The following is a 23,950-nucleotide window of genomic DNA, read 5'->3' as shown; positions in this document are numbered from 1 at the left end:
ACTTTGGTGATTACAAAAGGTTTTTTCAGGAATTTTTGAAATCTCTGAAATAAAACCAGGACCTGTTGTTTTAACTATAGTCCTGCCTAAAGATGGGCCTGGACAAGAGAAGCTTGAGGTTTTCTTTGTAATTTCCCACCAGAGATCACTCACCCTGCCTTAACCAGACAAAATAACACAAGTCAGGGGGAGCTGGTTAGATCAGGATTTCTTTTTATTCCTTGTTGGTTTAAAATGGCTAATCAGAATAAAAAATAAAAGGGCCTCTGTCTAGAGGCTGGGGTCTCCCCTATTTAAAGGTTAGAACCCAGGTATCCCCTCTACCCAGCACCATACTGAGGTGGGCTGAGGGGTAACCCCCAAGGGACAATCGGAGGGGCCTAGGCCTGCCACTCCTTCTCTCTATCCCAGTTTTTGGCATGTGATGAAAAATATTGCTTTTTGGATTCTTCTCTCCCGGCCTTGGATTTAAAAATAATGTTAACTGTGTGAAGTCGGGGCAGGCTTAGAGGGGACTTGAAGAAGCCCACCCTAATACCTCTCCCCCAAGGAGGGGGGATTATCCAATATTGTTTCTGGAGCTCGGCCAAGCTCTTTTCCTGATCTCCCCACCACCACCAAAGTCATGGGGCTGTGACCCCTTTCCTGGGGAAGCTAAGTGCCAATGAGCCTAGAAAACCAACTCTCCTCTCCAGGTCCTTCCCTCCTCTGATCAAGACCCCAGACTCGCCTCTCCCCGGGTTTCTTTCCTGATCACTTAGCACCAACAACAGGGGGTGCTATTTCCTTAGTTGGTAACTGGGACAAAAGAGAGGGAACCATGGGGAAAAGGAAGACTTGATCGATGTCTCCCCTCTTTTCCTGCTGGTCTGAGGAATGGGAAGAGTAAGATCCCCCTCCTTATACATATCCCTCCCTCGTTTTCCCAACCCAGGATAGATATATAATTTCTTTGATATTTATAATATATATATATATATATGTACACACACACCTGGTAACGCAGAAGAGGAAAAAAATAGAATCCGTAACAATAATAAAAAAAATTATTTCTGGTTTAAAAATGATCTGGTTCCCTCCAGGGCGAGCAATTGCACAAATGTCCACTGAGTCTGGTCCAGGGGTTAAGGAAGGGAAGGTCTTAAAAGGTGAAGGGGGTTTACTACCCCAGTCTCAGGGCCCCAACTCTCTGACTCCCCAACCCCACTGCATTTTATAAAACACTCCTCATCCTCTTGGAATCGGTAGTTTAAAAAATGTCCATGCAGGGGAGAGGAGCCCCTTGAGGAAAGGAAGGTGGCCACCTGGGGCCCTTTGGTGTAGGCGCAGAGGCATGGGGGAGGGGAGGTGCCGAAGGCTCACACCGAAATCTCATAGGTGGTGCCACCCACCCCTGACACCTTTTTGACTCCTCCCCTTGTGGGGCTACTGAGAGGTGGCTGGCCTGGGCCAGGGGAGGCTGAGCCTATGCTCTTGGGCTGCCCGTTGGATTTGCTGTAGGCGGTCTTGAGCTGTACTTCATCTCTGGGAAGAAAAGAAGAGAGATGTCAGGAAGTGGGACACAAAACACAGAAAAGGGAGACAGTGTAAAAAGTTAAGAGAAAAAATGAGGTACTTTTCTACATACACACTTTCTTACACAAACATTCCCTTTTGTTTTATTGCCCTGCTTAAAACAAGCCTGATTCTCTTTCTCCTCTATTTATTCCTTCTCTCCAATAGCAGCTATCTTGCATGCTTACTCTCAGGCAAATACATTACTTTTTAGGAAGACAAGATTAAGAAAAAGTATCTGTCGTCAGTCTCTTAACAGAAATGGCCCATGAAGGCAGCGGAGTGAGAGTGAAAACGAAGACCTGTCTACAAGCAGGCTAACCCTGGGTCTACAGGCACTGAGTACAAGTGTAGCCCTGATCCCTTTGGCAGGGCAGTGTGCTAACAGGGCGGTATGCTAATTTTAAGTCCCCTGAAGGCCAGGATGGGCTAATACTTACTTGGGTGTCAGTAATGGCTGCAAGGCCACTTCTTCAGTCTCAGAGACACCAGGTGGGGCTTTTTGGCTGCTGTAAGACATAGATCTGCCCAGGTATGGGGCAGTTGGGCCTGGTTCAGGGGAACCTATTCCCCGGCCCCTCAGCCCATCTGGCTTGCCAAAACGGGGAGCAGCTGGGCGTCCCAGTGGAGTCTTGCCCAAGGGTGATCTCTTCGAATCATCTGAGGAGGAACTAGTACGAGGGGCATGGCCTGAGCCTGGTGTTGACTGAATGCCTGAGTCCCCCAAGCCTGGTTCTTCCTCACGGCCTGGGAGTGGGGGTGACTGGCGTAGCAGCTTCTCTCGTTCCTGGAGGGAGGCCACGATATGGCGCGACAGATTGTCGTACCGGACTGGTGAGGGCTCTCGGTGTGTTGGGCCGGTTGGCACCAAACGTGGGTGCCTCTCGGCTTCCCGTTGCTGGGCCAGCCGGGCTGACAGGAAGGGAGAGGTGTAGCCTAAAGGTGGGTCTGGCTCAGGCCCTGCCTGCACTGACTCAAAATCAGGGCTGTCTGAAGGAGTGAGCAGGCTGTCATAAGATAGGCTTCCATTGCGTGTCTGGTTGGCGAGGCTCTTATAGGAGGTGGAGGTTGTGCCCTCTGAACGAATGGACTGCAACTGGCCCAGCTCAAAGCCTGTGCCCTGGGCCGACTTGAGGCTGGAGGAGCGTGAGCCACTGGATAGTGGATCGAAGTGAAAACTCTTGCCAAAGGTGGGAGAACGGAAGCTCTCTGGCTCCAAGCTGGGCTCCGAGCGGTAGCTGGGATGGCGGCTGCTCTCTGCAATGGAGGTCGGCTCCTTCAAGCTGTCCCCACGACTCAGCTGAGGGAGAAAGTAAAGCAAGCTCTTAGTGCTCCTCCCCTTGTGACAGATGCTAGGCCCCAGAGCCCACGGAGTCAGTCAAAAACAATACTTGTTATATGCCAGCAATATGCTTAGAACTTTTACATGCATTATCTTGTTTAACCTCTAAAGCAAATCTATGAGTTGGTACAAATATTTCAATTTAAGATGTAGAAGATGAGACTTAAGAATTCACATATGATGCTATAAGCAGTGCCTTTATCTAGTAGGCTGCTTTGGCCCCTCCTTGATGAAGGACACACTATCAAGGAGATTCAATCCTACTAATGCCAACAATTAGTAAAATGCCTTTTGTTTTCTTTTCTTCCCTCTGCCTCTTCCTTCCCTTCTCCCAATCTTTTTCCCAGAACAGTTGGCATACATTACGATCCCACTTCTTAGAGGGTTCTCAGTACCTTGGCGCTGGAAGAATGAGGCATGGCGGCTGACGTACTGCTGCTACTGTAGCCTGGCCGATACTTGTACATGGTAGGTGTAGGGGGACTGTCCTTGCCCAAGAGGCTAGTATCTGCAGGAAAAAAGGCCCAAGGGGCACCACTTTACAAGCTGTTCTCTTAACCTGGCTAGAGTTCCTTAAAGAACAAGAGGAGAACAAGGCAGGAACAGACTCAGCAAAAGGAAGTCCCAGAAAGATGATTTTGCTGAAATCAAGACTAAAGACTCGGGGCTGGCCCCGTGGCCAAGTGGTTGGGTTCGCGCGCTCCGCTTTGGCGATCCAGAGTTTCGGCAGTTTGGATCCCGGGCGTGGAAATGGCACTGCTCATCAAGCCATGCTGAGGCGGCATCCCACATGCCACAACTAGAAGGACCCACAACTAAAAAAAATACACAACAATGTACCAGGGGGCTTTGGAGAGAAAAAGGAAAAATAAAATCTTTAAAAAAAAAAAAAAGACTAAAGACTCATACCAGCCCAGAACTCAGAGTGAACCTATCAAACAGGTCTGGGATGTTCTATGGTCTGTCTAGAGGCTGACACTTCCCCCTACAACAGTCCAATTCACTGCCGATAGCTAACTGGCATCCCCTTTCTCCCAGCTGTCAAAAGAAGTGGCTCAGGTACTACCTGTTGGATGCTCTCAGCCACACGACCAGTACTACCTCCCAGCCCTTGTCTGTCTCCTCTCTATAGCTCACAAGTAACCTCCTCACTCCTGCCGTTGTCCTTACCCTCATTAGTAGCCAGGGTGAGGTGTGTTCGTAGCCCCGTGTAACGGCTCAGGTCTGGCTTAGGAGGTGGTGGAGGTTCAGCATCCGCAGACTGGCTCTCTGTTATCTCCAGGCTTCCCTTAGACTGCATAAAGGAGGGGAAGTCAGATTTGGAGAACTGGGCATTAGGGCAACTCAAAGTATGAAACTGGCATAAGAATGGGGGTTGGGAAGTCAATTATCATATATTTCCAAACGAACTGGAAGACAAGAGTCAGTTTGGGGATGGTACTGGATAAAGAGAAGTTGTCAGCAAGGGTTTAATTCTGTCACTTATTTGTTCATTTCCACCAACTACTACTTATCAAGCTCCTACCATGTGCAAACTACTGTATTAACTCCTATGAAGACATGGAAATGAATGAACTCAATTTCTACTGTCAAAGAACTTACAATCTAGGGGCCGCCCTGTGGCTGAGTGGTTAAGTTCCCACGCTCCGCTATGGTAGCCCAGGGTTTCACCTGTTCGAATCCTGGGCACGGACATGGCACCGCTAGTCGGGCCATGCTGAGGTGGCATCCCATATGCCACAACTAGAAGGACCCACAACTAAGAATATACAACTATATACCAGGGGGGTTTTGGGGAGAAAAAGGAAAAAAATAAAATCTTAAAAACAAAGAACTTACAATCTAATGGAGAAAAGAAGATATGTATTTAAGTAATTTTAACACAAGTCAGAAAGTGATAAACACTCTGAGATGTAAACCAAAACAAGTTTCCATCTCTTTGCCCTGAGTGAGAGTCCGCAATTATCTAGCTTGACTCCTCTAAACTCCTCACCTTACTTCTCCTCAGCTCTCCCTGGATGCCATTGTCCATGATCTTCACAGTTATCTGCCCGTCTGATACATCTGGTCGAAGGAAGGGAGGTCTGATGACAATTGTCTTCTCTTTCTTTGGTCTCCCCAAATACCTGTGTATCAAGAGTGAGAAGGCTTTCATTCATTCATTCATTCAAAAATATCTTTTGGTTGCCTACTTGTGTAAAAAATTTTTACAAATACAAGAAACAGTCCTACCAGGACAGTGAAAAAAGTCAGCGTTGAACTGATTCCTTTGAAATCATGAAGAACTGCAGCAAGACTAGGCCTCTGGGCAGATAGCGAGCACAAGGCACTCAGAAGTAAATCTCACCCTCAACTCTCAAAGGAGAATAATTCTCAATTCTCAAGGGAGAATACCTAAAGAATATCAACTAAACTCACAGGGCCCACTAAAGGATGGCAAGTCTCTCCCCTGGCGACTTCTTAGAAGAACCCTTCTTAAAAGGCAGCCTCCCACCAGACCTCCCCTATACCAGAACAAGCCCAAAGAAGACAAGTTTTGACCAAAGGTGAACCCAAAGAGGTAGATGTACCTGGGTGCTGGGGAACTGCAGAGTACACGGCTGACATTGTTACAGCAGCCATTGGTGAAGGGGTTCACACCTCCCCGGAATTTACCCGTAACCTAGAGGGAGGAAAAAAGGGCCAGATCAACCACACAATGGGACCTTCACTTCCAAAGGCCAAAACACAAATCAATGACAAATTACTGTGCACCCTCTACCTGGGAGATGTAAAAATGAGTAAACTTCATGTAAAATGGGGATAAATAGCTCTCTGAATATTGAAAACTGAGATAAACATAAGATAAGCAAATAAGGTTAGCTATTATTATATGCACGAAAAAAAACTGTTTTCCGTTAAGCAGCACTGTAAGCTTCTTGAGGGTTCGCCCAGGTCTTTTATTGTTTCTATAAGCTCAGAGCCCAAATTGCCCAGTATATAGTGGGCATTTTGTAAATGGTAACGAGAAATGGTCTCTGTTCCCATGCTTACATGAGGAACTCGGACACATCATCATAAAAAGTATTCATTAAGCATTTGTGAAAGCACTATGCTATACACTAATCAGAGGGCTAAGTGACACAAGCCCTGCTCTGCAGGAGTCTCCCATCACTTGTCCCTGTACCTGTTCATTGGTTGTGCGTCCCCTAGCCACCAGCACCACGTGAAATCCCGTGAGGCCAGCTACAGGGATGAAGAATAAGCCAGCCACACACATCACTGCCATTCTGAAGCCAAACAGTCAAGGAGAACAGAGAAACATGCTCTCACCTTCCTCAGCCCATACTGTAGCCATCTTCCCTTTGACCCTCACTACCACAGGACTCACCTTTCCTCTTTTCCCCTCCCAATCCCACAACCCACAGGCTTGAAGGATACGTGACAGCCGTGCGGACCCCTGAGAGTTCCTCCATGTGGTAGAGGACGTAAAGGAGGCCAAAGCCAAACACACCCATGATGTGCGCTGTCAGGGAAAGGAGGAAGAGGAAGAAATAACGGTAGTTCCGGCGACCAATACAGTTGTTCACCCAGGGGCAGTGATGATCAAATTCCTAGGGGCAAAGAGAGAGAGACTGAGAGGCATCCTCAGACCACAGCACTAGATCACTTCCGTCAAGAAGAGGTATAAATGGGAGAACTTAAGTGTTGCTTTTAGTAATTTGTGATCATCATCATCATTTAGTTGCAAAATTAAAAACAGCTTCATGCAGTTTATCCTGCTCTATCAATCTATAAGGAAAACCTTCCAGAAGTTAATCAAAGGCCAAGGCCATCTCTCAAAGTTTATCCTATGTGACCAAGGAACACTGAAAGGGATCAATGTCAGAAGCTTTGCAAAAAAATCAAGATTCATGAGAAAGAGGCTTGGAAGGAAAATCTGGTAGGCAACTGCTTAAAGCTAAGTAAAAATTGATTGGAAAACAGGGTTAAAAATAAAAGACAAGAGTTGGAGAAGCACAGGGAACAAGAGAAATATAATGGAAAAGTTTTAATGCAACAGCATGCTGTAGTGGAAGCAAGAAATAACACAAAGCCAGGACAAACAACCAAAAAGATGAGCCAAGAGAAAGAAGGCTGGAGCTATGAATCTTAGTGCTGGGAAAGCCTATGCCCAGTGGGGGTCCCTCCTGTAACAGAAGAAGATTTATGCTCCACCTTTCATGTGTACATCATCGCTAACACTTTTTGAGAGAGCTAAAACACACAGTCCAGGGAGTCAGCCAGGACTATATTTCAATCAAGGCCAAGAATCCACAGGATTCAGTTCTTCTTCTATGGGTAGAAAGAAGAGAACTTAGGTTAAGCATCAAGGCTTACCCTACTCAGGGTTCTTACCTCCACACAATTGTCACAGACACTGCAGTGGGAACATCGAGGAGGACGGTAGAAGCGGCAGGTGGCACACCATTTCATGCGCACCTGGATGCCCTTGATCTCCACTGTTTTGTAAAGAGGAGCTCGGAAGTCATCTTCTTTGTCTTCATCCTCCTCCGCTGTAGAGAGGAAAAGTTAATTGAAAAACAACCATGCTAGAACCATACTGGGCACTAGGAATACAGTGATATTCAAAATATGGCCTCTGCTTTCAAGGAATTCAGGCTAATGGGTAAGAGAGACTAGGAACTAGTAACTCTAACACTGTGAGATCAGCTCTATCTATACACAACACTATGGGAACATAGATAAGGAAGCAACTGATCTCTGCACTGGGAAATGAGGTTCAAGAGAGTATGACTCAGAGGTGGCGCCGATATGGGTATGCTAATATTCCTGGTTTACATATGATGAAAATATTTAAAAAGAAATAGATAATTTACATAACAAAGCACATATATCATGAGTTTGCACAACAGTTCAGTATCTACAAGTACACGACTGAACTATAGTAATCCAAAAGAGCAACTAACACCAACCTTTTCCCAAGCACAAACCCCTTGCTCGAAAGGTCTGCCCCTACTCTATTAATTCCCTATACATATTTCAGTGTTGTTTGTCTCTTTACCTGAATGCCCTTTCAGTTTTCGGCTATCAGAAACCCACCATCCCACTCCAAAACTTAAAGAACATTATTTGCCTTCTCATCTACAGTGTGCAATTCTTACTTTTTATTATTAATGTAGGAAAAAACACATGTAGGAAGGAAAAATTAAACAAGTGATGACATTAGGTACTAAAAAATAAGTTTTCAAATTTACTGACTTAGGGAAATGCTTACAATATAAATAAGTGAAAAAATGCAAGGTAAAGAACTGTGCAAACAAAAGATCCCATTTTGAAAACAGAAATAAAAATACATACACATATATGCTACAGATACATGGTATATATGAATATTATATATATAAATCTTCAAAATATTTGAAGGAAATATACAATATAATAGCAGTTATCGCTCGGCTGTGAAATTATAGGTATTATTTGTCTTTTTTATACTTTCTACATAATGAATATTCACTACTGACTAAAATCTTTACTTTTTTACAAGGAGTTTTTCTTTTAAAGAAAAAAATTCAAATGCTACTTACTTTGAAATATCTGATCTTTCCACACCATCATCTACCAGAAGTGAGCCCTTTCTTGTCTTAAAGTACCACAGTCATGCTTCACTTAATGACGGGGACTTGTTCTGAGAAATGCGTCATTAGGTGATTTTGGCGTTGTGCAAACATCAGAGAGTATACTTGCACCAACCCAGATGGTATTGCCTTCCCCACACCTAGGCTGTACAATACTAATCTTATGGGACCACCATCATGTTAGGTGGTCCATCGTTGACCAAAAAGTTATTATGTGGTGCATGACTGTATAATTCTTTGATTACTCTTCTAACTTATCACAGAGTATTTATTCATATAAATGTCTTCCCTTCTACACTGAGCTATTTAAAAGCAAGGACCTTTTAAAAAAATCATCTCAAATGACCATAATAAGGCCTACCATATAAGAGAGCAATAAATATTTGATAAATGAACACTAAAATAGCCCTCCTTGGCTTTAGGGACTCAAAGTTCCTCCAGCTCACTTAATCTTTGAAAGAGAAGTCACAAATGAAGTAGTGACACAGGCTTGATGAGCACAATGAATTTCAGAAAGATCTCATCTCACTCAAGTTGCTATCCCAATCCCATCTGTCTCACTCTTACAGGGTAACTTTACATTTGAGAGAAAAAGTAGATATCATAAGCACCAGTCTTCATCAATTTCTCTTCTTTCTACCTCTTACTTTTTCCACTAATGATGGTTCTTCCTCTCACCTCCTGTCCCAGAAACAGCCTACTTCTTCTGTAAGCACAATCCTTTCAACATGCACAGGAAAGCATCTCCTTCCTACAGAACATCACTCTTTAATTATCCCCTTTCCTCAGCTTCAGCTTCTCTCCCTTCTCTGCTTCAATCTCCTTATGCTACCAACATGCTAAAGCCTTCTGTATCATTAAAAAAAAAAACTCTCCCAGAAGATATTCCATCTTCTCCTTTCTCTGCTTAACTTCTTGAAAGAGTAAACTTAATACCCACTGACTGCTTCCTCATTTCCCATTCACTGCCTTCCAAACGATTACATATACACATACACACAAACACACTATTAAAACTATTCTTGTAAAAAAGAAAAAACTATTCTTGTTAAGATCACTAATTTCTGAGTTTCCATACCAAAGGGCAATTTTGAGTTTCTACATTATTGGGTCTAATTTCTTATACTGCCAACCATCAGGTACTTCATGAACTTTCCTTAGTTCCCACTTTGTCCGGTTTCTCCTCCTACTAACCTTTCCTGATCAATCCCTCTCAGTGACTCCTCCTTCTTTGCTCATTATTAAAATGTCAATACTAAAAAAAAAAAAAAAAAAAAAAAAAGTCAATAATGGTCACGTCTGACCTTGGTTCTGTCCTAATCTCATTCTACTTTCTCTAGACAATCTTACAACTGTTGCTTCAAATACCACATGGCTGAAGGCTCTGAGATCAAGGTCTTTGACTCTGACTACTCAACTGCCCACTGGATGACCCAAAAGTCTCCCAAATTCAACATGTCTGAGATGCTCTCTTTGTCTTCCTTCCAAACCTGTTCAACATTCCTTTAACTCATATCTTGGTTTATGAAAATCAGCATCCAACTTGTCTCCCAAGTTAGGAACCGTGAAACTACCCTAGACAATTCCTTCACCCTTTCGCTCTTCCCCAATAAGCAATTGGTTATGAAAAATTCTGTTCAGTCTACTTCCAAAAAATCTGTAAATCCAACCTTGAATTCAAGTCTCATCTGGCTTGCATTATTGCAATATCCTCCCAAAAGTTATCTGTACATTCTTACAAGAATTATTTTTATAAAAGGAAATCTGATTCTGTGATTCCTCCAATTAAAGACCTCTTGTTGTCCAAAGGAAGAAATATAATCTATTTAATTTAGCATATAAAATCTTTCACAATTTGGCTCTGGGTTTATCTCCTGCCCCTTTCTGGTCCCACCATGCCCTCTATCTTCCACCCAACTGAGTTCAGCATTTCATGGTTACAAGCATCTACACACGCTGCTTCCTCTGCCTAGAACACCCTTCCCTTCCATCCTCTACTTGGTAGTCTTTCCTACCTCCCCTTAGCAGCATTTCACCAATTTATCTGGGCAGATATAAGTGTACCCTTTTCTATGATCTCACAGAACCTTGATCATGCCTCTATTACAGTTTGTATCACACCATTACAACTGCCTAATTCATCTTAGATATTATTGTACCTAGCATTAACGCCCAACCCATATGCTTGAAATAAATCTCTGCTGAATGAATAACGGAAAATCACAGAGTTGACCCAAAGTGAATCACATGGCTAGAAGTTGTGACATATATTCCTGAAGACCCTGACCTGCCTTACATCATTAGACTATACAAGAAATCCCAAAACCTGAGGACTCCTAATGCCCAGGATCAAATGTGTGTGTCCAAAAGTCATTATTTTTCAAAGGTAGTAAGGAGCTTCCAAGAGAGGAGAGTGAGATCTTACCTCGAGGGAAAATCCCTGGGTCCATGAAGGTGGCCATGCTGAAGTTGGCCAGCACAAAGAGAAAAACAATCGCATTGTAGATGGGCACTGCAGGTGACACATAGAGGCTTAGTCCTGGACAGCTGCACAGATAATAAAGAAAATGAGGGGCTGCCTCTAACACTTTGGGACACCAACCATACGAAAATCTACAAAGATTCAGCCCTCACACCTATATATAAATCTTGTGTGGTTCACTTTTGCTGTCTCAAATTATCTTTATCCTTCCCAACAAGCGGGCCTATTTTCCCACAGAAATGCTCATTTTAGATCAAGCTACAGAACTCAGAAACCCTCCTACCATAACCCCTTGCACTAAGGTCTATGTTCTTCAGATTCATTATTCCCCTGTCTATCTTTCCATGTTTTGGAATCTGTCCTTATCCCCTTTTAAACCAGGCACAAGAGCTAGGGACTGAGTATGTAAGTGACACCAGCGACATTCCCTTCTCTGGAGCAGCCTGAGGCTTCTGGATCCCAGCCATGCCCCACTGACCTGCACAGTGGCCCAAAGCATGGGATACCAGCTGCCTCTCTGGCTCCCAGCTGGCTTTGAACCACTCTCAACTGCCTAAAGTTTCTTCACTGCGTCAGATATTCCTGAGAGTTTTATTCAACTAGAGGCTAGATTTCAAGGTGGAGAAAAGAAAAAAAAAAAACACAACATAACGATAAGGATGGACATCAAGTCACAGAACTGGACCCCTTGAGGTCTAGAGATGAAGAGTGGAGGAGAAAAAAAAGACAAGATAGCAGCCCTAAATCAAAAGAAACTGGCCCAACATATCCAGTATTCCACAGGGTCAAATCAAGAGACATACTTTAGGTAACTTTTCTTTGACAAAAAAAGAGTGCCCTAGACCAGGATTAAGCTCAGTCTCTGCTAGGATTTGAGTCTAAGCAGGACTGCTGCAAGAACTCTTCCTTTCTGTGGTGACTTCCTGGGAGCTGGAAGTTTCAGAAGAACATCTGATATGCTGCTTGCTTTGTCAGTAGTATCAAACGCCCTCTCTCCTGTCTCAGTTCAGGAGGAACTTCCCATTACAAGACAGCGGCTAAATACCCTAATCTACTTTGTGGCTGAGAACTTAATCTCTGGAATTAGGACAGCATCTGTCCTTGTCCCCTTTATCTAGACCAGTCACAAGGAAAGAAGAGTTCACTGAAGGAAAGGAAAAACGGGCCGGGAGAACAAGACAGTAAATGAGTCTGGAGAATTAATCCACAGCAGTCCTGGGTTCTGTTAAGAGAGGTGATCTGTCTCCATCAAAACAAAAAGCATAGCCCTGAACAGTGATTCAGAACAATTCACAGGAATTGAGCTTCTTAATGAGACATAAATAAACTAATGATAAGAGACAAGACTGTCACAAAGCATCTCACAAGTCTCTGCCACCACCATCCATTTATTCAAATTCCATTAAGCCGTTCATTAAAAAAAAAAAGTGAAGTAAATATTTATTACATGCTGGCTTTTTAGATAGTAAATAGCAATTAACTCTTTGCATCTCTTGACAGTTCAGTACGTAATTGGGAGACAAAATAATGTAGAGTGAAGGCACTGATTTCAAGGGCAGGACAGACCTTCAGTCACAGCTCTAGTTTTATTCTGTCAAAATCTCCTACGGAAGCCTCTTCCTCTGGGGATTCTTTGGTTCAGAAAAGATGTCCCCTTACCTTGACAGGGTTTGGGGTGGAATACAATCAAGAAGGAAGAGTCCTTACACAGCCCCACCCAAAGCCTGATATCCTAGGCTCCTTAGGAGGGAGGGAGAGAAACTGAAAACCAGTCATCCAGGTCGGAGCCCCTCCCTAGTACTTAGCTGTCACTTCAATTTCTGCCCAGGGAAGAGGAGAAAGGGTGACTCACTTGATTCCTACAGCCTGGGAAGATAATTAGAAGGGAGAAAGAAATTAAATCCTCAGAACACTGAGGTGCCCATGATTTAAAAGTCTCATTCCTAGAACTGGCTACTGTGGCCTCTTGAGCTTCTGAAAAAATAAGGATACCTCCATCCCTGCGGGAAACTAAGGTGAATGAGAAAGAGACAACAGCCCCCTCACAAGCCCAGATGTCAATCTTTGCAACCCCATTCTTTCTTCAGCTTCTGCATTTCCAAACAAAGCAAATCACTCAATTTCATGGGTATCCTGCCAACCACCTACCCTGGATAATGAACTTTACCCCTACAAGCTTCTTGATATCAACCCATCTCAGTTGAAGTGTGTAATCCTAGAATCGAGTTCCAACACTAGTTGCCAATAAAGGCTACCCCTGCAATAACAGTATCTAGACATAATGCAAGTTACTCAACTTCACAGGCAGTATTTGTTCCCAGATTCAAATCAAAGACCCATCGCTTCCAACCTCAGCACTCTAGCTTAGGGAACACCCCACCAAGGAGAGGCATATGTGAGCACAGCCTGTTCCCGCCATATCCTATATTGTGCTTGGCTTGAGGAGAAGCTTGCCGTTGCTATAGTACTTTGCCAGATTCCTAGGTGACCACCCCAAGTGGCCTGTCTGAATCTGTTGCCTTTGATGGAAGGAGATGAGGCCTGAGCTGAGGAGGAGTTGCTGGGGCTTGTCCTCAGCCTATGGCAGTAATCATAGAGCTCCAAAGCATAGGGAGTGGCTGTAGCCCAGGCTGGCTGACTCATTGATGAGACTCTCAGACCTATACCATCCCTCGAAGAACAGGTTCTTCTGCCCACCCATTCAGCACTGCTGTTTTCACGGCCAAATAAAATTGGGAGAGTGGATTTCAATACCCACACTCCTAAAAATCTGTTTCCTACCCCTCTCTAACACTTCCTATTACAAAAACTGTTTAAGTTCCTGGTAAGAAAAACAAAGTAGGAAGCAAGAAGCTTTGGATTTTAATCCCATCTTGATCAATGCTTTGCCAGTAGGCTTAGGTAATCCACAGGAAACTCTCCAAGCTTATTACTTCAGCTACATAATACAGATATGAGAATGAAGGAGACGATGTTTGAAAAGATTCTGGGATTCTTTTTAAACCAGCTGGCTTAATACTGAGCATTCAGGAGATAGAAGACACAAGGAAAACATTACTAACTATCACCATCATCATCAATTATCATTCCAGCTCCACCTTCATCCCTAATTCCACTCCCCCTATTATGAGGTATGTACTAGAGATTCAAGAACACTCAAAACAGAGGCAGTAAGCTCCTGAAGAATAGGTCTATGCATTCCACCCATGCCTAGCACATAGTTTGAGTACATGACTAGTGTTTCTTTTGATGAGGCAAGGCTGAAATGAATATCCCACTTCCTGCCCCTGGGGATCCTCAAGATTCTATGGGAAAACAATCTCTCCCCTTCAGGGTGCGTAAGTTTCTCTTAAAACACTTGATTTGTCGTGTCTTACTCAGACTTTCAAGCAGCAGAGTACAAGATGTAGGACTTGGGCACTTATTCCTGGATGAGAAAACAACGTGGGAAGGAAAAGGAACAACCACTGCTCAATTAATGCCCTACATCACGAGGCTGCTCCCACTCAAATCAGGTGCTAGCACCTCTGCAGTCATGAAAAAAGGACCAGAGGGAGAGTCACTGAGGTTGCCCAGCTCTGTGGGTAAAAGGGTCAGGAGGGACTAGAGGTAGAAAGTGAAAAAGAGCAAGCTCTCTGGTGTACAGAACATTGGAAAGACCATCATGGATCTCTGGATAGCCCTGACTTTTGTCCTTCCCACAGATCACTGGCAGCAGAGATTTTACCCCCATGCCCTCTCTGCCAACTTTAGAAATAGACAAAATGAGACAGTAGCCAACTTAACTCACAGCTCGAGACTTCTGGGGATACAATTCAGTGATTTACTTCAAATGGTATTTCCAGGAGGCCCAGTAAAGTCTCAGGGGTCCCCAGGAAGGCAAAGGGGAGACACCAAGTAGCTGAGCCTCTAAGCACCAGCCTCACTTGAACTAGAGCAGCCTTGCTCTTATGTTTTATATACTCGATTTCCACATAAGATCTCACTTGAAAAAAGGGTCATGATACTTAAATAAACTGCTCGAGGTCAATATCCTCATTATAGAGAGGAAGAAACAGGTCCACAAGGGTTAACAGACTTTACCAAAATAAGTCTCCTGACCCCCAAACAGTGCTCATTCCTACTACCTAGCACTGCCCCCTTGCCAATCACAAAAGGAGACTAAACCAAGATGGCTAGGGCTCCAGGCCCATTGTCTTAAATGCAGAGTCTAGCACCGAATTGAGAGGGGGAGGGTTACTTTAGCAGCCACTCTCCTTCCCAAATAGTGAAAAGGGAAAAGAATTCAGAAAGGATCCTCAGTAACTCTCCCGCTGAGCTTTAGTACTGGACAAATTCAGTGAACAAGAGGGAGTAGAGGTCTAGGGGGAAGGCCTCAACTGTTCTATTCAAGCTTCTTGGGGGCAGATCACCATTTTTTGATGACCAAATCCAACTGAAAACTTCTGCTTATAGCTTTCTCTACTTGACAAAGCAACATGGAGGGTAAATTGTTCCTAATTAGTTGAAGCCTACATGCCTCCACTAATTACGCCTGCCAATTAAAAGGGACTCTTCCTCCTATTCCCAGTCCTCTAGGTCCCAAAGTAATTCTCACCTGGGGCTTATACTGATGTAAGAACAGACCGTTGTGGCCTAGTGAAGAGAATGGAAGGATGACAGAGTGCTTACAGATTTAAGGCCCCAAATAGGAGCTGGTTCGAAGACCCTTTCTCTCATCTCTATTTGAAACCATGAATTCTTTTTTAGGTTGTATATGGTTTTAAACAGGTGTTTCTTCAAAGAATTGAACCTCAAAAGGGATAGAATCCATGGGAGAACAGTTTCTGAGAACAGTAGCACCTCAGCCCAGATACAAGCTGGCCCTGGAACTAGTATGGTCGGACAGTGAGGAAGAGATGAGAATTTCCGAGGCACCAAGAGCAAGGTGATAGAATAAGATAAACAGCGTGTTTATGTCTCCAGGAGGTGGGCAGGAGAGACCCTAAGATGGAAAAGAGAGCCCAAAAATTGGTCCTGAGGAAGCTGCCAGGGAGAAGTCTTACTATGACTTAAAGGCTTTTCTCACTTTGGATTAGAGGCAATAATTTCAAATAGAGTCAATACCGTCTTCCAAAATTCTTTGTCCCGGGGCTGAGAGACTATGGAATAAGGAGGGCCCCTACTTTTCTGAAGGGAATGGGAAAGCAGGTTAAATAGCTTCAACAATCAGCTGAGAAAACACCTATGTCACGACACCTCTTGGTGGCAAAACTGGTATAACCAGCCAAGCACTTCAACGGTTCCAGATCACCAAGTTAAGAACTTGCCCTATTCTCAAGAACAGATGAACTGAAAGACAGAAACCACTTACTCCCCTGAACTTCCTAGCTTCTCCAAAGGCTCTGCATTTTGGGAAAATAGACCCTCCCCAACTAAGCAGCTCTAAGGGTGTCAAACAGACCTTGTGTATATCCCTCTGACACAGCACAGCTGCTACAAGAATACTAAGATCCCATATAAACATCCCTTGGTTAAAATGTTGACTCTATACTGGCCATAACAGCAGAAACCAAAACAAGTGTGATACTGAAGACTCACTCTTCCTTACTGGTAGTCAATGTGTGAAAGACAGAACACTGAACATACTGAGTTTAAGCAAGAGAAAAAGGACTAGGAAGAAAAGAAGTCAAATAGAAAAGAGTAAGGCTGCTCCAGACCCCTGAGAAATCCAGCAGGCATGCTCTGGCTGGAGAGCTGGGGCCAAAGAATCTGCACCTTCCACTCTTCAGAGGAAGAGGTGAGAAATAGGATGATTCTCCTACCTTAGATAATACATTCATTCTGTCCTTGTTTAAAAACTAAACAGAAAAACATCGCTATCACTTTGCTGACTCTTTTAGCCAAACGACCCATATTTTTTAGAATTCCTTTTGGCATCTGAAGCTCAGCTTGGGGGGTTTTCCTTCCCTCCTATACCAGATTTAATTTCTGTTCTGTGTTTCTCCCCATAAGAGTAACTGCCTCCACCCCAGCAATTCCTGTTTCATTCATCCTTCAATGAGTCCAAACTGCTTTTATTCCCTATCACTTTAATTCTTTATCTTCCTCTTCCCAGCCACCTCACATTGCTCTAAACAACCCCTCACAATTAGGTTTGAGCCTAAATCACGGCAAAGTGAACTCCTCAGAAAATCTAGCACGCTCTGATTGTTCCAAGAGCTACAACCAGAACACTAATTCAATGACTCAACAGTTTAAGGCTCAGAAGCCTGGTCCATGTTCATTTATAAACAGGTAACAGCAAAAATGCTTGCCAGGTGGTCGACAGCTCAAATACTGGGGAAAAGGGGAAGGATAAATCAGTTTCCTCCGGTAACAAGCAGATGAACAAAGTCTGAATATCCTAAGCGGGAAATCTTTCAATACCAACTGCTTTTCCTAATGAGACCAGGGAACGGGAGAATTACTGCCATTCCCTTCAGAAGGAACTAATGTAAAGGAAGTCTTCTAGGACTCCCTTCCTAAGTAAAACTTGCCCTTTCCCAGTGGCCTCCAGTTCTCCAGGCTCCAGCTCTTAAGAATACAGAGCAAACCATCTGAACAACACTAAAAGGCAAAACCTTCCCACTGGTATATCTTCTCAATCAATTCTGAAATTCTCCAGTACTCTCAGTTCCCACAATCTCAAATCCAAGCTTCAGACATCCTGAGGAAAGCCATTACCATCTGAAAAACCTTTCGTCTAGTCTAGTTCTCTTTCTCTCATAGAACTGATTACTTAAGCTGCTTCAAGCCTCTCTGGTGGTTTCCTCTCACTTCCTTCCTAGATCAGGATCATCTAATGATGGAACTGGGTAGGAAAATATGAAGACATCTGGGATTCCAGAGGAAGGGAGGCAGAGGAAGGTAGAGGATTGAAAGGAACAAAATTTATAACAAGTCCAAGAGGACAGGATTTTTCTCACTCTTCTCACCATGCCTCTGGGATTTGGATTTACCTGTATCAAACATCAAGTACTCCCAGTCACTTGGCTTTAAAGCCAACTAGAAAAACTCAAGTGAAAAAATACCCCCTCACCCCCCAACAGAAATACCCCCAAATACCACCCTCCCCCAAACACCCCCTCAAATACCACCGCTGGGAGAAAACTCACGTGAAGGCAAAGAAGAGGGTCGTAGCTCCCACTAAGAAGATGGCGGCTGCTGAGACCGGAACATACTTGCTGGGTTTGAATCTCTTTCCAGACTCTGCGGGCATGTTGGAGCTCTGATGGGAGATCTGCCCTGCCGCATAGCCCAGGCCCACACAGCGGCAGAACAGACAAGAAAATGGGATGAGGGAAACAACGGAGAGAAGAGTACAGAGGGAAACCAGGGAAACAGAAAATTTAAAATTATCACCCTTCCCCCTCCCAAATAAAAACCAAAGGTCAAAAGATCTCAAATGAAGGAAAGCACATGGGAGGGGGAAAGGTGATTCCAAACGATGAATAACCACCTCCCCAGAACAAGGCAGAAGGAGAGATTAAGAAATACAACTTGTACAATTTAAAAATTGGAGACAAACAGTAGGCTGTACACATGCAAATGGTTGCAGGTGGAGAACATGGGCAGTCAGACAGATCAAGGAATAGCTCATGGATGGAGGCAAGTCTTCAAAAGGAAAGAAGGGGAGAATATCAGGGCAGAGCAGGACACTTCGGGCAAGGAAAAATTCTTCCGAGGAGACACTGCAGCACCTCCACGACTACCACACTTCCACAAAATGTGAGCTGCACCTAAAAGAGGTGTGCCCTGTGATTCTATTTTAATCCATGAAGGAACCTGGGGCCCCTTCCAGCTTTAGAGAAGCTGTTTCTACTGCAGTCCTTGTCCTTTTTAGGCAGTTTTCTCAATGCCACCACTCCCACACCTTGACTTCAGGGCTTGTCGTCTGGCAATGGTGGTTTAATTTTATTTATTTTCTCTTGATGGCTAAAGCTGGGCAGCAGCTGTTACAGGGTTGAGTTGTAAATCCTTTTCTTTGAAGGGGGAGGGAAAATAGGAGAGAGAGAGCAAGCTTGTCTGTCTTCAATCTCTTCTTATTATTCCCAAGCCCTTTAAGGGCTCTGTTTCCTATAGAGTTCATGCAAAACTAAAGGGAAATGTAAAATCCCTGAAGCCATGTTCTTCCCAATAAGCAAAATAAGATGAAATCAATTCTGTTCGAAGATACTTTTGAAAGGGTAGTGCGGATGAAAACAAAGTTCCAAAGAGGTCCCTGTTTCCAGGTTAGTCAACGTCTCTGATCTTTCTTCTTCAATCTTGGGCTTTCTGGATGCAGAGTTCAACTGGCTTACGGTGCCTCACCTGGAGAAAAACAAGAACCTTTATCAGAGAAATTCTTTCAGAGTATTTAACAACATCAAGGCTAAAACCCCACAGGCTACTCTGTTAAAAGTGCCTTTGCTCTTCACTTCTGTGTAGGTGGGAAAGGTCTGTGAATTAGGGGGACAAGGGATTCAGAATCCTTCACTCTTCTAAGTACTGTTCATTTTGGAAAGAGAAGAACATGGCATCACCTGGCCGAAGGTCATCAAAGAACAAGCTTTCATAAGGGGCCCATCTCACCTCACACCAAAGGGCAGTAACAAATATCAAGAATATCAAAATCTAAAAACAAACAAGGGCACAGCAGCAAGAGCAGTCCTAGAAAAGAGCTTTCTCTTTGGACAGAGAGTACATATTGATACAATGAAAAAAGAAAAAAAAAAGTAACCTCAAAATTAGGACAGTAAGTCTCATTTCCTTTCTGTGTACATCTCTCTCTCTCTCTCTCATCCCTCTATGCTTTTTAGTCATAACTCTGCAGAGGCAGAAGCCGAATTTTTGGTCTTCTGGAATAACCCATGAAAGAACCTAGGTGAGAAATGTTCTTGCACTGAAAAGTGAGATGTCCTCTATGAGAAACTGAGACATCATAAGGGCTGGTCCTTTTCTTTCCAATTCAACAGTTTTTTTATTCCTACACTGGCCTGTTAGGAAGTCAACTTGCCCCACCTTCCCAGATATGATTAAGAATAACAATTATTTCTGTTGATGGTAGCAGCAAAATAACACTAGCGCTTTGAATTTCACAGGATGCTTTTCATCTAGTGATCTCAAAGCACTTAACTCACATTATCTGGTGACACAGTCCCTTATCCCACTCCACAAAATTGAAGGCTGGAGAATGCCTGAGGCCATTCCACTGAATCACTTGAGCAACCAGGTTCAGAACCCAAGAGTTCACACAGCCCTTTGCCGACAAAAACCCTTTGTACCTCTTTCTCATCCATTACACCGCCTGCCCAGTCATGACAACTTGGAATCTGCGCACCAAAAATTTACTTAGGTTAAAATTTTAAAATAAACGTTTTGGGGCCGGCGCTGTGGCCAAGTGGTTAAGTTCACGCACTCCGCTTTGGTAGCCCAGGGTTTTGCCAGTTCGGATCCCGGCCGCAAACATGGCACCGCTCACCAGGCCATGCTGAGGCAGCATCCCACATGCCACAACCAGGGGCACGCACAACTAGAATATACAACTATGTACTGGGGGGCTTTGGGGAGAAGGAAAAAAAAAGAAGATTGGCAACAGTTGTTAGCTCAGGTGCCAATCTTTAAAAAGAAAAAATAAATAAATAAAATAAAATAAAAGTTTTATTCCACCCAAGTGGTCTAGTATTTCCCTTAATACCAAAGGCGGAGAGCAAAATATCAGAAGATTTGTTTTGTGAAATACAAATATGCCCCAGAATTTATCACTTCCTCTCTTACCTATGGCATGGAAGGCAAAGGCGCCTTCCTCCAGGATGCATCATCTCTCTCTTTAAAATATAGAGTTTTAGGGGCCAGCCCCATGGCCGAATGGTTAAGTTCATGCGCTCCACTTTGGCGGCCCAGGGTTTCGCCGGTTCAGATCCTGGGCGCGGACATGGCACCGCTCATCAGGCCATGCTTAGGCAGCATCCCACATGCCACAACTAGAAGGTCCCACAACTAAAAATACACAACTATGTACTGGGGGGTTTGGGGAGAAAAAGGAAAAATAAAATCTTAAAAACAAAATAGAGTTTTAGAGGATCAAGCAGCAATATCAGAGTGAACACCCAGAGATTACAAGAAATTGTTAAAGTCCTAAAAAAGATAAATCCTCTCTAGTCCCTGATTTTATGATTATTTAACTCCCAGTTTCCTATATGAATCAAAGCCCAGCCTTCTGAATTTAGGCCTAAGCAACTTTATTAACAATGAGAAGCAAATTCTTGGTTTGTCGACAGTACTCTTAAAGTAAACTTTCCCCTCAAAACCCCAAAGATTAAAGTAAATGGAAAATTGCACTGCTTATATTTTATCTACAGTAGGATATCATTTAGACAACATATACTATTTCAGATTATATTTTCTGACAGAAAAAAACCCCACATGGGTTAATACTGCCACATAATACTGCTCATAAAAGCCCACGCAATTTGGGGGGTACAATACTGGGAAACAAAAGAGATCAGCATCTGAGATGTTTGGGGGATACGCATTAGAAGGGACAAGACAAAACCTAAGAATTTACTGACTTTAATAAAGACGTACCAAGTCTTAGCAGAAAGAGGTACTTTGAGTAGTAAGGATGAGACGGCGGGGTGAGTGTGGTTCCTCAGAGCCAGCAGTCTGGATCCACACCAGGATGAGAAAGGTGTGCAAGAATGTGCATGATATACTCAGGCACAGAGTAATCTATGGAATGGAAATGTGTAGATAACAAACTATAGACCATGTGGTTTGAAGGCTTTCAGGAAGGTTTCATACAAGTACCTCCTTAAAGGTGTGAATGGATACGGGCAGTACCACTGACAGCACAAGTACTGTTTGCTGAAATAAAGTGATGCAATAACACAATACAGTAAACCTGAATAAAAGTAATCACGGTATCATGGAGTAATCCACATGTCAAGAAGCTGGCTGAAGAGTCAGGGAGAAGTTTAACATGGGTGTTATCACTATACACCGAGGTAGCAAAGCACATCATGGCAATATAATTCTTGTAAGCATTAGGTGGGTTTTAAAGAACGGGTGATAATCAGCATTCTGAAGAGAGCTGATAGAGTACAGAGGGTTACTGGGATAAAAGAACAGGGATGCGACTATAAGATCAACCCAGACAAGATGGCATTAACCAGGAAGTGAAAAATCCAAGGCAGAAAAATGGTTTAGAGTATAACACATATCCGATCCTACACGTCTTCTCAGAACTTTAAATCACTTTCTTCCTTCTCATTTCAATGTTTTCATTGGGCCAAGCGGGTAAAACAGTTTCCACCTCCCTGTCCCACAAAGAGATTCCTATAGGTAAAATATCGGCAAACACATTAGAGCTCCACTTGTAAAAAGTACAAAGTACTAAAAGCATGGAGCACCCGGCTGGTGGGGGTAGGGGGAGGAAGCTGACGGATGGGAGAAAAAACAGGTAACAGGATGAGGCTTGAGCCAAAATAAGTATCAGCAGAGTGGGGAGAGGGAGCTGAAAAAGCAAAGAGCTAACAGGAGAACAGCACCCAGTCCCCACCAAAGACCTGGAGCACGGAGAATCACCGCATGGAGCAGAGCTGGCTAAGACCGAGAAGACGGAATCCGCGGCGGCAGGGCCCACTGGGGTTGCGGGAGCTGGCTGCAGGGAGACGGCAGGGCCGGGGGCGGGAGGGGCGGCGGCTGGGCGCCAGACGCGGAGGGACCCGGGTCCTGATACAGGACCCCGCGGCCCGGCACTAACCCGTTCTGAGCCCCGGCGGCCGCGGATCCCCGGCCTCTACTCGTCGTCCGTTTCCGGGGCCCACGGGTCCCGCTGCAGTTGGATGGCCCGGCCCGGAGGAGGAATGGAGCCTCAAACCACCTCCCCCTCCTCGGTCCCCCTTCCCTAGAGGTCACTCTCCCCTCCCACCTCGCTGGCCCGGCACTTCCGGTTCCGCAGAGGCCAGTGTCCCCGGTACTCACCCCCGGCGCGGCTCCCGTCACCGCCGCCGTCGTTGTCGCCGCCGCCTCCCGGCAGTGCCGTCCGGCCTCTGAGAGGCAGTGCGCTGCCCCCGCACGCTCGACGCCCGCCCTGCTCCGCGCGCTCCCGCCCGGCGACGCTCGTCTTCGAGCCGGCGCGCGGCCGTTGCCCTCAGCGCCGGGTCTCGAGCCCTCCCAGCGTTCCCATTGGCTCTCTCTCCCGGGCGCGCGCGACGTCTCGCGCGGGGCACGTTTGTCTCATTCATGCGGCTCGCGCCGCAGCGCCCGCCCCCGCTGACTCTCCCATTCACCCATAGCCCCCACCCCAACTCCCCTCCAGGGCGTGCGCGCGAACGCCGGCGACCGCGGCGACCTCGTGCTCTGATTGGACGCAGGAGCACAGCGCCGTACGCACGCGAGACAACGAGAACGCGCGCGCAAGGCCGTCGGGTTACGCAGACGACTGGGAGAGGAGGGTTGGCGTATTGCGCAGGAGTCAGAAATGGGGAAATGGCCGGGTGAGTCTTCCCTTTTGCTGCGTTCTATTTTATATTCCTACCGTATCCAAGCAGAAGTCCTCGGAAGTAAAAGATAATTTTGTGTCTATGTTGGAAGTACTCAAAAGCAAGCAGCTACCCTCTCGAATTCACCAAACCCCCTCCAACTAAGTGTGGTACAGTCCAGACAGACTTTTGGCACAACCAATCACCGATGGGCCTCGCCGTCTTCCTGCCTAAATAGCCCTCCCCCCTCTGTTTTTTTTTTGTTTTTTTTTTTTCCTCCTTTTCTTTTTTGATGGCGAAAACTTTGTTTAAAACAATCTTGATGGAGCCGTCCTCGGTCGGGCGAATTCCTTGGTACCAGCAGAATTCCAGGATGATGGAATGATCTGGACTGCGGCTTCCGCATGGAGGGGCCGCCGGGACTAGAAGAATCAGCGTGGGCCGAAGCTCCTGCCAAAGGCCGGGGAGG

At 44.9% G+C, this 23,950-nt stretch overlaps 1 protein-coding gene across 4 annotated transcripts; it reads right to left on the bottom strand.

Annotated features, from left to right (window-relative positions):
• Nucleotides 1–193: 193 nt before the first annotated feature.
• ZDHHC5 (zinc finger DHHC-type palmitoyltransferase 5) lies at nucleotides 194–23,395 on the bottom strand. 4 transcript variants are annotated; one of them, XM_014827801.3, is made up of 12 exons: nucleotides 22,982–23,395; nucleotides 18,133–19,327; nucleotides 10,940–11,061; nucleotides 7,274–7,431; nucleotides 6,317–6,489; nucleotides 6,063–6,165; nucleotides 5,467–5,558; nucleotides 4,890–5,022; nucleotides 4,067–4,190; nucleotides 3,292–3,404; nucleotides 1,995–2,854; nucleotides 194–1,524 (listed from the first exon to the last, which is right to left on the bottom strand). In XM_014827801.3, exons 2-12 carry the CDS (start codon nucleotides 18,234–18,236, stop codon nucleotides 1,359–1,361), a joined length of 2,148 nt encoding a protein of 715 aa, XP_014683287.1. In that variant the 5' UTR covers nucleotides 18,237–19,327; nucleotides 22,982–23,395; the 3' UTR covers nucleotides 194–1,358. The 4 variants fall into 4 exon arrangements, with proteins under 4 accessions (XP_014683287.1, XP_014683288.1, XP_044606319.1 ...); XM_014827802.3 differs by lacking the exon at nucleotides 22,982–23,395 and adding an exon at nucleotides 22,761–22,924; XM_044750384.2 differs by lacking the exon at nucleotides 10,940–11,061.
• Between the last annotated feature and the right edge of the window lie 555 nt (nucleotides 23,396–23,950).

This window comes from Equus asinus, chromosome 17 (genome assembly GCF_041296235.1).
Source record: "Equus asinus isolate D_3611 breed Donkey chromosome 17, EquAss-T2T_v2, whole genome shotgun sequence".
In the NCBI taxonomy this organism is placed as follows: Eukaryota; Metazoa; Chordata; class Mammalia; order Perissodactyla; family Equidae; genus Equus; species Equus asinus.
This window is presented reverse-complemented; position numbering and strand designations above follow the sequence as displayed.